The 15,751-nt window shown below is 30.0% G+C and overlaps 1 protein-coding gene across 2 annotated transcripts; it reads right to left on the bottom strand.

Annotated features, from left to right (window-relative positions):
* Positions 1-8,116: 8,116 nt before the first annotated feature.
* Positions 8,117-10,896, bottom strand: LOC123899284 (probable serine/threonine-protein kinase PIX13). Of its 2 annotated transcripts, none has more exons than XM_045950378.1 (6): positions 10,551-10,896; positions 10,113-10,414; positions 9,591-9,726; positions 9,282-9,415; positions 9,016-9,139; positions 8,117-8,622 (listed from the first exon to the last, which is right to left on the bottom strand). In XM_045950378.1, the coding sequence occupies exons 1-6, from the start codon at positions 10,645-10,647 to the stop codon at positions 8,234-8,236; spliced, it is 1,182 nt and encodes a 393-aa protein (XP_045806334.1). In that variant the 5' UTR covers positions 10,648-10,896; the 3' UTR covers positions 8,117-8,233. The 2 variants fall into 2 exon arrangements, with proteins under 2 accessions (XP_045806334.1, XP_045806335.1); XM_045950379.1 differs by having other exon boundaries at positions 10,113-10,408; positions 10,551-10,845.
* Positions 10,897-15,751: the final 4,855 nt, after the last annotated feature.

Raw genomic sequence — 15,751 nt, 5'->3', positions numbered from 1 at the left:
TTTTAGTTTCTTAACTAGTGTACCGATGACCCTAACTAGCAAGACCTAGTATTTATTTATTTTTATGAAAAGTATTTAATTTATATGTTTATTACGATATAAGTACAACGGCTACGCGTCTACGCTATGTCCAAAAATCAAACTAAATTCTTTTCACACAGAAAATCAGTGACACAAATTATTTTTAATACATTGACTTTTTTGAAATTGATTTAAAAAAAGAGAAAAGGGAATATATATTAACATTGTAAAATAATTTTATATTGATAACCAAGAGTATATTCTTCGTCATGTCACCCCATTTCATCCAAAAAAAATATTTGACATGTTAAATTAATATATTTTTTATTAAATGGTTATGTAAAACTATTTTCGATCTGTGCATCTCCATTAAAAAAAATATACGCATCACAAGAAAGAAAATGTCAATTTAGAACAAACCTTAATCGTTCATTTGACTCTTGGACAAAAATTATTTTCAAATTGCAAATGGATAACAAAATAATTAATTAAGTGAGTAAAAAATAATAATTAAGAAAAATATTGAAAAGGGTTTTATCATGGACAGGATTGATAATGATAGACCAGAGACATCTGGTATTTTATTAAATTTTTCACGTCATATACCCTTCAATTGGGGATGCTTTTCTCTACAATTTATTTTTCTTTATTTTTTTTATAATAACACAAATTTCATTCATTCATATGCTAAAAAAACAACAATAGAAAAAATGAAGATAGTTAAATGTCATTAAAGATATATATAAAACTTTCAGTCGACAATACAGCATTAACAAATCTAAATCTTAACCATCATACTAAACCTTCCACATATGACCAATGGTCAACAATAATTTAAGATTCATAGTCAGTAAAATAATAAATTATAAACCCGTGGAAAAAATATTGTTACCAAATAAAACTTCTAACTTATAAATTTTAAGACATTAAGTAATAAATCAATTTTTTGATCTTGACAAAAAGACACTAAATGAGAACCAAGGAGAATGCTATGAATCAAAGTTTGTTTACCAAACTCTGCATTAATTTTTCATTTTTATTCTTAACATTAGTATATTAAATCATATATAACACAATTATATTAGGTCATATATATATAACAGAGAGACTAAATTAAATAAAAATATTCAAATTAGAAAATTACTCTAATTTTATATGTAGGGAGAGGGAAGCCAGACAGAGCTCATCATTTCAGAAGAATAAACTAAATTTGATTATGGAATCACAGTACATGCCTCCAATTGTATATGATCTACTAATCAGCATGCCAACACTTTCTTTCGGCTCAACAATAACGGCTTTTTTTTTTTTTGGTACAAAAGAACAATAACGGCTTTTATTGTGTGCACTATGCACAATTAGTACGTACTAGCATTTCATTTCATGCATATCCAATTCAAAAGCGTACCTGTCAAGCAAATTAATTAATTATTACCAGCTACCAGGGCATGTGTTGTTGTAACATGCGTATAGTTTAGTTCTGTAGATTTAAAACCATATTATTATAAATGTATTAGAATTTCATTTCATACAATCACGTCATATAAAGGTTTTTGGTTGTACTACCCTTTTATAGTTTTATATATAAAAGTTTTCGAGGAGTGTTATTTGAACATCAATTTGTTGACAACCTTGAGACACTTTTTATTTCCCAATTTCCTATTGGATAAAAGCAATGGAGAGAGAAAAAGGAAGAGAGAGAGTAAGAATGTAATGTGAGTATGAGAGAGAATGTTGTCAAAAGTTGTTCAAAAATTGATGTTCAAATAACATTTGTCAAGTTTTCTCTCAATCTATTCTTATTATTAGTATTAGAATTTCATACAATCAACAATCAAGTCATGTTAAAAACATTTTTTATGTCATTTTATATTCCTCACCTAGCTATAGCTAGTTCAATAAATCATTAACTTTTTTAAACACTATATATAAATTCAATTCGTTAGTTTATTTATTATTAATTTTATATCAGCTAACATATTTATTATCCGTCATCTGCTATAAACTCACATGCTGTCTTTTAAATTACTGGTTATCGGTTATCACTATATTTTTAAACCAAGCAAGCCTCCTTACTAATTTGATGTCTATTGTATAAAAAGGGAAAGGGGAGAGAAATAGTAATAGTATATGAAATTATGAATTAAGTAGACAATTGAAGATGGTCAAAGCAAAATGACTACATATGTCATGATGAGCTATTATGTTGTACCCTTGAAGTATAAATAATCATAATTCATTCATATTCATATATATATATATATATATATATATATATATATATATATATATATATATATATATATATATATATATATATATATATATATATATCTTATATCCTATACTATGTAAAAATATGGGAAATGAATTCAGAGCAGTCAGTCATGGTGCAGTCAGACTGCAGTCAGCTGCTCTTAGTGTAGTTTTAATTTATAAGATATAAATATTTTATAAAATAACTCTGAACCGTCCGATTACAAATCGGACGGCTGTGATCTACCGACTGTATGCAGTCACAGTCATCGACTACACCTGATCCATATCCGAAAAGATGGACAAAGCATAAGAAGAAAAGGGGTAAAGTAGACATTCCAATCATTAAGTGATATAGTTAACAGTTGAGTAAGGAGGGTGAGTGGGATTAATGATGAATGTTGAATGTTGAATGTGAAAGTGGAGCCAGCCAGCCAAGGAGTAGTGATGAATGTAGAAAGCTATCAAAGCATGATATTCTAGACGCGTGTGGGGTCTTTATTTAAACCCAACAAACACAATCGGTAGGATTAGTGATAGATATATCTTTTTAAGTATTGGGTAAGTGAGTAAGTAAAGTAAGTAGGATATTGTTTGTGGGAATGAATGTGATTGTGAAGTGTGAACCGACCGATGACTTTTGTATGTGTAAGTTGTACTATGTTTTTGCTTTACATAATGGGCCATATAGTTTGGGAGTTGTTTGTTTATTTGAAGAAAATTGAGGACCCATTAAGGGTCATGATTGAAATTCATTTGACGCTATTATCGCTCAAAGCCACGCACACGCCACTATCATGCAAATATCTACACGCTGTTGAAGCCGCGCATACACACACAACACACTTCCGGACCCGGATTTCTTGCAGTTGATTTTTTGGTACATTCGTGCTATGTATAGTCGTCCGATCAAGACCAGCTAGATATGATTTAAAATTATACTTATTAGCTGCATTTATTTAAATCGTTTGATCGTATTCGAACGGTTATAAAATAATTGCACCGAACATTCAATTGCACTTAATACTTACTATAATTTAATTATTTTTTCAACTTAAAAAAAAGGTTTGACGAAAAAAAGTTTTGCAGAATTTATTTTTACCAAGCACGTCATCATATTTGGCAAGTATCATATTTTTGCCTATGTATTTTTTAAAATGGGTAATAAATATAGTGAATCATATCTTTTAATCAATAGAGTTGATTATTGCTATTTTTGAAGTAAATTAAATGAGATATTAGTTAGTTAAATGCACCTTAAAATATGCCCTTAGGGCACATGTTAGCAGAACCCTTGAAAATATATATATACACCGAATCAATAAATCCACTTGATTTAGTTGGATTGTTACTTTGAAGTATGTTCCTCTCAATGTTCCAAATTTAATTTCTTCTAGTACAAATTTTGGTAAGTTGGTCTATACATAGCAAAAAGAAAAAAAAATAATGATTTAATATAGTATCAAAATCAATTGATTTGTTATTTAAAAAAAAAATCAATTGATATTTAGAAATATATATATACACACCGAATCAATAAATCCATTTGATTTAGTTGGATTGTTACTTTGAAGTATGTTCCTCTCAATGTTCCATATTTAATTCCTTCTAGTATAAATTTTGGTAAGTTGGTCTATACATAGCAAAAAGAAGAAAAAAAATCACTTACTTTAAACGGGGAATTAGAATTAGTTCTCTCAAATTAGTTGGTCCTTAAGCCAGAAATTGAATTAAAAAAAAAAATCAATAGCATTGAATGTGGATGCATAAGTGTGTTGAAAAAAACACCAAATTCAATAGCATTGAAGTGTGTGGAAAAAAACATTAAATTTAATAATAATTGTGATAGGAAAGTATCAGAAAACACTTTACGTTAAAATCGACTTCGGAACCAGATTATCCCGAACCAAATTAAATAGTCTAATGGGTCAAATACCGTAAAAAACACCAAAAAAAAAACTCAAATCCCATGTCAAAAAAAAGACATAGTAAATTTATTAAAAAAATGATCTACTTCTATTTACAAGTTGTTTTAAAAATTGTACTCCCTCCAGCTTTATTTATAAGCAAAAATTACTTTTTAGATTTATTGAACAATTGATGTACCTAGCTTATATTTAAGCTAGATACATTGATTGTTCAATGAATCTAAAAATAACTTTTGTTTATAAATAAGGCCGGATAAAGTATTAGATTAAACGGAAATACATTTCTCTTTAGTGTAAAAATGTGCTTAGTAATAATTGAAAAATGTTATTTGAACATTTATATTTTAACGACTATTGAAGACTTTCTTTCTCTTTCTCACGTTATATTCTTATTTTCTCTTCTTTTTTTTTTCTCTTTATTGTTTGAGTTTAATTGTTGTGCACTATCAGTGTAAAGATTCTTTACACATGCATTCAATGATGTGTTATCATATCATTTAATAAACCTGACACATTATGTGTTTTTAAATATCATATATGATGTGTTGGTATATTATTGAACACATGTGTAAAATAATTTTACACCGACGGTGCATATAAATTAAATTCTTATTGTATTTGTCAAATAAAAAAAAACGTATCTCATTAATTGTCGTAACACATTGACTTTACTGTACCATAGTATACAAAATTCACCCACATTTAAGTATATACAGTAAATTTCTTCACGAGAAATCTTATAATATAAGAAAAAAATTATATTCATTGAATAATAAATAAATTTGGTTTATAATTTAAACTAAATTTATTAATTATTCGATAAGTCTAAAAAAATTGCTTATATTTTAAATTAGAGAATATTCTTATATGAAAACTGTTCTTTTGCTCATGCTAACAAAATTCATTTGAGTTTCCAAATTCCAAGGGAATGAAAGGCAGATCAATTGGCGTGAAATAGGTCTTTGTAAGATAAAATTTCAAAGAACCGATGGGTGTTTTTAAGGAAAAGGATCATGTGTAGTTGCTATTATACAGATAGTGTATCATAGTTGTGTGATTAACGTCAAACAGTTCATATTCCAATGCAGATTTAATATTTTAAAATATAAAAATAAGAAAAAAATGGATAATATTTAAGGTTGTCGATTTTGAAAAGACTTGTGGCTCTATAACGTGGGTGTTTTAGGATTCATTCATGGCTACAAAGGAGGGGGGGATGTTCTATATTCGCTTGAATAATGAGTTATCCTTTTCGTCCTCTCTGAGTCTTTTGTGCGCCTTTGGCCTTCTGATTCTACTTCCCTCGCAATATACAATGTGAGTGTGTAAATAGCAAAAATTTAGGGAAAAACAATTCGCATCTTAGGATGCGAACCTTATAAAATCTATTTTATTTTTTTTGACAAAATAAAATCTAATATTTTTGTACCTCTCGCCTTTCTTTCGCCTCTATATTATAAGGTTCCCTATTCAAGTAGATAACTCAATTTGTATGAGAAATATTTTATGAATTGAAGTGGTGAAATTATAAGTGTAGAGGTATGGCATACAATTTCACCATAATAAACACAATCATGCCTTGGATTAGAGGTTTAATAAACTTTTGCCGATTCAAAAAAAGAAAAATCATGGGCCACTAGTCCACCACCTCATCAGCTGGTCCAACAACATTATTACTATCCACACCCTAAATATCTTCCCAGACACCTCCTCCACAAAATGGGCCTTACTGCCTTAGTCTCTAACGAATGCACACGTAGCCCGTCACTATCCAACTTACAACTAGGTTCCAAATCCCTAATAGCAAATAGCAATACCCTGGTCCAGCGGTTCAGAAGAATCAACATGTGGCATAAATACCTTAAGTGTCATGTTAACTTGTGTCTAAGGACATATGTTAAACTACCCAAAAATAGAAAATATAGCATTTATTGATACAAAGAATTTAATGTTTAGAGAATTGAATACACCACAAGTTCAATAAATTTTTTTCACGTTTATCTTCTTAATATGTGCCCTTACGGCACATGTTACTGCAAGGAGATTAGATAAATGCACATGATTGCCTTTCATGACATTAATTATCTTATCATTCTCTCCTTCAAATTAGCTTGCTTTTGAAAAATATCCCATTCCGCATTTAATTTTATAACCAAACCTTTGATCTTTTGTCATTGTTATCTTCATCACCAAAATCAAGGGAACCAATCATACCTTTGCTGATACCAAATCATGAAACATCTGATTTTTATGAAAAAACTCCGATAATTTAGAATTCAGCTGCAAGTTAGTAAAATCTCGTTAATAATTTTGAAATTGTGAAAAGGAAAGTCTAAATTATGGAAATAAAGAAATAATTGAAGTAACGAAAAAGATGGATGTCTCTTTTGTTCTTTTGGGACGGTCAGAAAAGAGTCAATGTAGTCAAGATAATTATATATTTCGATCTATAAAAATAAAACTCGAGTCATATTCATCCGAAAGAGAGCTTATTAACCAACTTAACCCGAAACATTCTAAATCATTGCAAAAATATCTTCGTACCTACTATAAAAGAATAGTTCCTTCATTAATTACAGTTTAACTGATTTGAACTAAAGATCATTAAAAAAAAATATTGAAACAAAATATTATAAGAGTTAAGCAGTAAAAGAACCAAAATTAAGGAGTAACAAGGTTTGGACGAGAAAACTTCTCCAAAAATTTCACTTGAGTTTGCACCCAAACACATACTACTATCATAATACCAAACAAAATTCTCGTTCAAACTAATGGTAAAATTAAGTGAAGCCAAAAATTTTATCCCAAATTAACTTTTTGTCAGTTTTTTTTTGTTAGTTATTGAAATTGAAACTTTCACGAATGAATATAAACTACTTGTAATAGATATGGAAAATGCGAAAAACAAACTTCAACATGTGCCACCAATCGTTAGTTGGTTCAGTGGTGATTGACGCTGAACTTAGTAGGGAGGACCGCGGTTCGATCCCCGCAACTGCGATCGGGAGGGGGGCTGAAACTACTTGATGTCAGAACTGACCTCCGACTCCCGAACCAGATTCAACTGATGGTGAAAAAAAAAAAAAACTTCAACAGGTGCCTTGCACCCAAAGTCAAACGCTTCGCGTTTTGCACAAAACCTCGCAAGTTTACAGACTTATGCAAATGAGATATTCACTTATAACCCTAAATTGTTGTCTCTAAAAAATTTCCCAGTACCTCATCTAGTATGTGGGACAAATAACAATGTCAACTATATTAAACAACTCAAGCAAAATGATATAGCAACCTATGTGTAATCAAATACACGTAATCAAATCAAAAACAAGATAAATATAGTAGTAGATGAACAAACACGCCAAAATTGTTAATCTATTTTGATCCAAATTGACTTATGTATGGAGAAGAGAGCAACTCTCCGATCCGAAAGAATTACATGAAATTAGCTTTAAAAGCATTTAGTCATAGTAATTGATGCTCCTAAAATTCTTGTGCCCTGAACGACCGCTCCTCCTAAACACCCTTCAGATCACTATTTAGACCAATACTGTACTTCTAAGATCTATACCAGGCCACTATTTAGTTATGTCGTTAAAACTTTATCAGTATGACATTAATAAGCTAAATTATGTAAAGATATTCACATAATTTACCCCACTTTTTAACTAGTGTTCAACAATAATAGAAAACAAATTACATTTTCTCGTTTGTTTTAGGGTGTTTCATTTATCAAATAAACAAAAAAAAAATTAGGGTGTTTTAGGGGGTTTGGATAGTATGCATGAGGTCCTGAGTTTGGTTCTCTGATTCATTGTAAACAAAAAAAATTATCAAATAAATAAAATATAATTTTTCTAATTAGCACAAAATGTGACAAAAGACACTATTTGAACAAGAAACTATACTAAACATAACAGCTAATAAATTAAAAATTATACATATGTGCACAGAGTATAATACAGAATAATCAATGTGGAAATTACAAAGTATATTGGAGTGCTAGCTATTGAAGAGAATGAGTTCTTAATTTAGAGTGACCAATTATGCTCATTTGGACTCTTAGTTTTTTGATGCACAGAGCTTCTTGATTTCTTCACTTTGGTTTTAACTTTGATGGTTTGAGCCTTTTCTAAAGTTTCCAATACTTGCTCCATTGATGGTCTATTTTTTGGGTCAGATTCTAAACATTTGAGTATAACTTGGGCTATTAAAAATGCTGATGTTAATGGATAATTTTTCTCCAACCTTTGATCCATTATTTTTTTGAGTTTCTTTTTGTCACTTAGAGAACTCTTTGTGAATTCCACCAAATTCATCTCATGTGTTGGCCTATTTGGGTCCAATGCTATTAAACCTGTTAACATTTCTAGAAGCACAACACCAAATCCATACACATCACTTTTCACATATAGATGACCTGTCAAAAATGGATAAATATATTATGCCATGAATATACATTAGCCATTATATATGCCAGCTATTTTGAGGATTTTTTCTTTCATAGAATCTTAGGAATATTTCTTCATCAAGTAATAAAATAATTAAGGCCTGCTATGTCAACACAATATTAGTAGAAAATTTATTTCATGAGTTATCTATGTAGCACCGACACTTCTGATGAAAGACGTGTCTAATATCTATATCTGACATTGACACGACACTGATACATGTCCTTACATTCTATTAATTCATTTTCTCAAATTTTTACTGGTATCAATGTGTCGGTGTCGTTTTCGATGTTTTTGTCTATGGTGCTTTATAGCTAGTTACTCATAAAATATAAATTTAAGTAATGTGGTATTTTAATTACCTGTAGCCATGTACTCAGGAGCTGCATAACCATATGTGCCCATGATTCTTGTAGTTACATGTGATCTACCATTTACAGGCCCAAGCTTGGCCAACCCAAAATCAGACAACTTTGCATTAAAGTCCTAATATATTTGATGAAAAGTCACACATCAATCTCAATAATTGATTTGAATTAAGCATTCATCATCATCACAAACACATTTATTCAAAAATCATAAAAAAACACAATAATTAACTTGATTAATATTACATATGCATGCATACCCCATCAAGCAAAATGTTGGAGGACTTGAAGTCTCTATAAATAACAGACTTTTCTGAAGTGTGCAAGAAAGCCAAACCTTTGGCAGCTCCTATGGCTATCTTCAGCCTTATTTCCCAAGAAAGTGGTTCAGGGCCTTGCAAACAATAATACAATACCATTCATTAATTTAGACATGCATAAAAAACATACATTTTGATTAATTACCAGTACTTTATGCATTACTCACTCCGTGACAAAATATAAGTAAAATTTCATTTTTCAAGTTTATTGTATAATTAATGTATCTAGTCTATATTTTATTTTCGTACTTCTGAAAAGATGACTTTCCAAGCTGCCCTTTTGCATGCATTCGTAGACTAACAAGAATTGATTTTCCTCCCAGCAGTAGCCAAGTAGTTTAACAAGATTTGGATGAGAGAATTTTCCCAAAAATTTCACTTCACTCTGCAACCAAACACAAACCAAATTCACATTTAAACTAAATGTAAAATTAAGTGAAGTCCAAGCTACAAAAATGTCAATGAACTGTGTATATGAGTTTCAGTGGTGTTAGTCACCTCGTTTACGAACTAAAAACAACAACAAAAAAATATACTATTGATAAAAAAGATTAAGAAAATATCTTGCATCACAAATTTCTATGTATTTTTTTGTACTATTTAAGGATATACTATAACTGAAGTAGTAAAATCTATCTGACAAGTTACATATAATTAGTTGACACTTTAAATAATCATCAGACTTAGTTCTTGTCGCTTCAATTCGTTCAACAAAAAACATGAAAATGTTAAAAAATATGCATATAATTAATTAAGGAACTAGAAATTAACCTGCCATTCTTGTAAACCTTGGAGACTATCGGCGTTTGACTTCTTAACAGCAACCGGAATTCCAACACCAACTTTGGCTGGTTTTAAAGTCTTTTCGTCGATCCATCCTTTGAAAACACGTCCAAAACCACCCTCACCGAGCACCGTGTCTGGTCTGAAGTTTCTTGTCGCACTTTTCAACTCATCCAATGTAAACATTTTAAGATTCGGTGTAACAATTTTTCCAACCGCCCTCTCCCCGCCTCTTTCCTTCTCCACTGCCGCGATTTTTGCTCCAACAGTACTTCTCTCATCCTCTACACCTTAATCAATGATTGATTAATTAATTAACTTCATCATTTACACGTTTTGAGCTAAAGCCTTAAACTATACTTCAACTATAAGAAAACATAACATATAACATAATTAATCATAAATCATAATTGTTCTAACAATTACCTGCAGAAGAAGTAGTGTCGTGTTGTTTATAGGTAGTTGAAGTGATATTTTTGTGAATCTTATTGTCAACTCCTGAATTTGCAAAACAGTTTCCCATGACTCAGATGATGATGATGAAACGTTATAAACAAAGAACAAAACTAATACATATATAATTGGAATTGGAAGCTGACAAAGTTTGTTTATAGTATGTAATGTTGCAAGGAAAGTGAGAAGAAATTAAGGTGAGAGAGAGAGCACAAATTAAAGGGAAGAATAGTTATTGTTGACTTCTAGCTAGTTTCCTCTGTTTCTATACATGCTTATCTTGACTTCTATTAGTTTATAGTATTCCAATTACAAGAAACAAAACTAAATGCACTAATAGTCTTTAATCTTTTAAACAGATGATTAGAGGTTTGATTTCTGACTTATAAATGAAAATTAATAATCGCTAAAACTTTATATCACTAACCAAAAATCGAATTTGAATTCTCTTGAACAATTCATCCTAAAGAAAGTTCATTAACCATTTGAGCTCAATTAATGTTTGTTTGGGTTATGGTTATAATCATGATCGTATATTCGGTTTTAGCATCAAATGGTTTCAGTCCCCTTCCGATCACAATTACGGGGATTGAATCGTGGTCCTCCATATTAAGTACTCCCTCCGTCCCAAAATATAAGCAAAAATTAGTAACAAAAGTGAATGTATTTAATCCAAATTTTTAACCAAATACATAAAGTTTGTTTGACTCATATTTATTTATATTTTGAGACAGAGGGAGTACATCGTCAATCACCACTGAACTAAATATGTATATAAGAGTTTATTTAGTTAATATTCTATTTTTTTTTATATTAGTTAAATACTAGTTCGCTTTACTTTATTAATAGATTTTTATATATGACTTAAATCATTCTACAAAATCAATTGGTAGAATAAAAGATATCAGCTTACTAGTTCGCATTTTATATGTAAGAGTCGAGATTCAAATCTCAAACATCTCACTTATCTACTTTAAAGGTGGAATAAACTTGTTTTAATTAGACTCCCCCGAATATAGTATAGTAGTATTATACATTTATATTGAGTTTAATCTGTTTTTACAAAATTTGCTTGTAACTTAAAGATTTTCACCTTATAAACCTTCATTCTACGTGGAAATTGTTGATCTAATAAATGTGGAATTTAATTCAGATTTTTGACGTAAAAGTTTAAATTTTCTCACATAATTAAACCTGATGGCAAAGAGATATGAGACTCGTGGAGTAGCAGTGCTCAAGGTCAATGGTAACGTTAAGATTAACATGCATCCACATGTTCATGAAAAAAGTCTCAGCCAAGAAAAATTCCTTACAATGACTTATTCATTCTACACAATTTGTAACATTAATTTCATTTCTATTCTGTAGCTATTATTAATTCACCCACATGGGACCAAATCAAATGCTACTAGTACTTAACTGGTAAGGAATAAAAGCTCTACTAAAAAGATAAATGACTAATTCAAACTGAAATTACTCCTTTTATTCCAAAACATAAACACTCATTAGACATCCTATAATGAGTTGGGTGTAACTAGTTACTATAATGGACCGTAAGATATATCATAATGATTGATATATTAACGATGTTGTCATTTTAAGATTGAATTCGAATCTAGATTCTCTAATCAAGTTAAAAGAGACACAAATGATATCAACAAGAGCTAGTACAGCTTTTGTGCGTTTGATTCATAATTTTTGTGTGATTTTTACTTGAACTAGGTACATACCCGTGCATACATATTGCGTCGGTACGTTAGGTCGTAAGGGTTCAACGGCGCGTTGCACGCGCCGAAGGCGCGTTGCGAAAGAAAGAAAATTTTATGATAAATAGAATAATTAATTGATTTCAAAGGTTGCTTTATCATTAATGGACACAATGTTTGTTTGCGACAATAGTTAAAAAATAAAAAGTTAACATCAAATCCATTACAACATTATATCGAAAGATAAATAACTTAGAAAATAACATTATACTTAGTCTAAATTATGGAAACCTGACAAACATTCAAGTTTATGTCTTTGAATTCAAAACTTATTCTATCTCCCAATTGAATATTGTTGTCAAAACATAAATTTTTCCATCCTCTAGCAATCTTGACATTCTCTGAAGGATTGTTCGGATATTTCAAGTGAACTATTGAAATATGTGTGTTTGGTACTTGCAGAAGCAGCTTATAAAAATTGTATCGCCTTACATAATCGCTAAATTCAGAAGGTAATGTCTACAAAAAGTAAGATTATTTACCAGAAAAAGGTAGCATAAACAACATAACAGTAGAAGAATCAATGAAACAAATAAATATTAGGTTGAATTACAACTTACAAATTGAGTCTTTGTAGCATTGTTTAGGTCAGAAAGAGTCAATTCAAATACATATGATTCAGTTAGTTGTCCGGTAATTGACAAACCACCGAAAACTTGACCGTAAACATTATCAGTAAACATTATCAACAAGAGCTAGTACAGCTTTTGTGCGTTTGATTCATAATTTTTGTGTGATTTTTACTTGAATTTTAGTATTTTTATCCCCCGTCCTTTAAGATTTCATCATATTTGGTTCTAGGGTATTCATGTCACAGTAATCATGCTGATGTGGACAAACTCTAGATGACTATATATTGCCACATCGCACCAAGTTGCTACATCATCAGCATCCAACTTGTACAACAATTTTTTCATGTAAAGAGTATATATGTACTAGTTTACATTTCACATTTGAAGTTAGACAAAACACATTTAAAGTAAAATTGTTTTATAGGTAATTTGAAATGTTTTATTTAACATTTTTTTTTTTTTGGTCAGGTAGCCTAGTGGCTTGAAATTCCACCTTTAAAGATGGATAAGTGGAGTGTCCAGGGTTCGAACCCTGGCTCCTGCATATAAAATGCTGATGTCCCAACCAATTGAGCTAAGCTCATGGGGACATTTAACATTTTATTTTACATGAGCATGTATGCGTTAGAAAGTGTATTTCTACCATTATTTTAAGGACCATACTAACATGTGTTTTAAAAACACTAATTAATAAACTAAAAGAACTTAAATTTTTATACTTAAAACAACAATTTTCAATCTATAATGAAGTTCAATCCCCTCGAGGTATTTGAGATTCATTTAAGGGGTTGATCTCTCTCAACAAAAGGTATTTCTCTATATGCACTAGCAGGAGATCAAACCCGGATTAAATATGGTTAATTGACCCAAATATCTATCGCTTATGTCACACACTATATTGGTCAGCATTTCTCTTATTCTAATACAAATAAATCACATTGTGTTACATACATTTGAAAAAGGAATTATGTTAGAGCAAACTCGTGTTAATTAAACTTTGCTAAAGTTTAACTAAAACGTAATTTATGAATTTTAATCCAAACATACCCTAAAATTTGTTAAACCAGTTGTGATTTTGTGCTCAGCACGTGTGAAACGTGATTTTTTATTGATTATTTGCAAGTCATATATGCATGTAAGAAAACTGCTCCAATGCAATGAATTTTAGTGGTGAGTCTCCAATGCAATTATGCAAAGTGAAACAAATGTCAAATACATTCATTTTGGTGGGTCATAGGAAACAAGTACATGCACACTTGCTATTTATAAAGAGAGAAAATACTTTTGTAACAATACTATATTACTCCGGTCTAACTATATCAACTTTTTTTTGACCAAATATTTGAGGTTAATTTCTTGCGGTCTTAGGCTCTGTCTGGTAAAAATAAGTTATAAGTTAGCTAATAGCTGAAAAGCTAGCTTATAGCTGATAGCTGATAGCTTATAGCTGAAAAGCTAGTAGAATAAAAGTAAAGTGTTTGACAAATTTAGCTATTGTAAGTACAAAATGACATAAAAATACATGGTTAGTGGGTAGTTTATTTTTTTTTGTAAGTGTTAGTGGGTAGTTATTATAATTTTTAAAAAATAAATAAATAAAATTAATAAGGGTAAATATGGAATAAAATGAAAAAGCTATAAGCTATAAGCTCGCTACTTGAAATAGCATCTCAAAAAACGCTATAAGCTAGTTAGAAAAGCTCGTTACCAAACATTTCATATTTTTTTCAAACAAGCTTATAAGCTAGTTCAATAAGCTATAAGCTAGCTTATTGGACTTACCAAACAGTGCCTTAATGGTAGCATATCCGGATCCATATATCGTACCATATATAAAGTTAGAAAAATGGTCATTTTTTAATTCCACTAATGTGGAACGGGACACACAATATTACTACTAGTAGCTATTTTTGCTTGATTGAATTGTATATTAATGTGGTTAGGAACCTTCTTATTCGAAAACGTCATCAAGATTGCAAAATCAGCAAAACATCATTAGTGTCATTTGAAGTGTGAACAAGTGATATTTACATGGGGTATTATACTATTTCAGTTCAATTATATAATACTAGCTAGTACTATTCATAAAGTGAGACATTATTGTTTCTTTCTTATTTTCATATTGAAAATAATAAAGTCACACATTGCCTTTTGTTTACGCACTTTTAATACTCCAAAGAAGATATTAATGAGACAAAGATAACCAAATCTAACAAAGTCAACCAACTTGTATGCATGCCAACTCATAAAATCTCTAAATGTAAGGTTCATCACATACTAACTAGAAATCAGTATCCAAAAAACATATTATAAGCAAAGCATAGAAACAAAAATGAAGTTTTGCAACTTAATTATACTATCTTATTTTCAAGAGTCCTTTCACACCCACCAAATACAAAGCAAGCTTAATTAGGCTAAAATAACGTGGAAATGAAAAAAAAACGAAAGGGGAAGGACATGAAAATTGAAATGTTGGAACTTATATACGTACTCAGTTGCGTGTTATCATGGGAACATTGCCTTTCATTTTATTTGTCACCAACTCGCCACTTGCTTGTCCCATTTCCACCATTTTGGACCATAACACTTTACTTAATTATTTTTGTTTTTTCTAATAAGGTTTGATTTTCATATTCGGACCTTTTTTTCTTTAAGAGACTTATTCAGACATTTTTTTTTTAAGTGACCAATATGAAACCAAAAATGTCTTTAAGAGATCATTTTACTAATTAAGCCTTTTTTTTATTAGTCCATTGATTGATTGTTCTTTTTTTTTTGGTCAAGATTGATTGATTGTTCTTTAATAATATAGTATATAGTATATAGCTATAATAAT

Source organism: Trifolium pratense, linkage group LG7 (assembly GCF_020283565.1).
Source record: "Trifolium pratense cultivar HEN17-A07 linkage group LG7, ARS_RC_1.1, whole genome shotgun sequence".
NCBI lineage: Eukaryota > Viridiplantae > Streptophyta > Magnoliopsida > Fabales > Fabaceae > Trifolium > Trifolium pratense.
The sequence above is the reverse complement of the archived record's forward strand: the minus strand, read 5'-3'. Positions and strand labels throughout refer to the sequence as shown.

What these genes read in the sequence shown, in the direction of transcription:
- LOC123899284 (XM_045950378.1), bottom strand. Translation starts at nt 10,647, where the DNA reads ATGGGAAACTGTTTTGCAAATTCAGGAGTTGACAATAAGATTCACAAA. An exon ending in CGACACTACTTCTTCTGCAG is followed by an intron (nt 10,415 to 10,550) that starts GTAATTGTTAGA and finishes TCATTGATTAAG; the next exon opens with GTGTAGAGGATGAGAGAAGT. An exon ending in TCCTGAGTACATGGCTACAG is followed by an intron (nt 8,623 to 9,015) that starts GTAATTAAAATA and finishes CATTTTTGACAG; the next exon opens with GTCATCTATATGTGAAAAGT.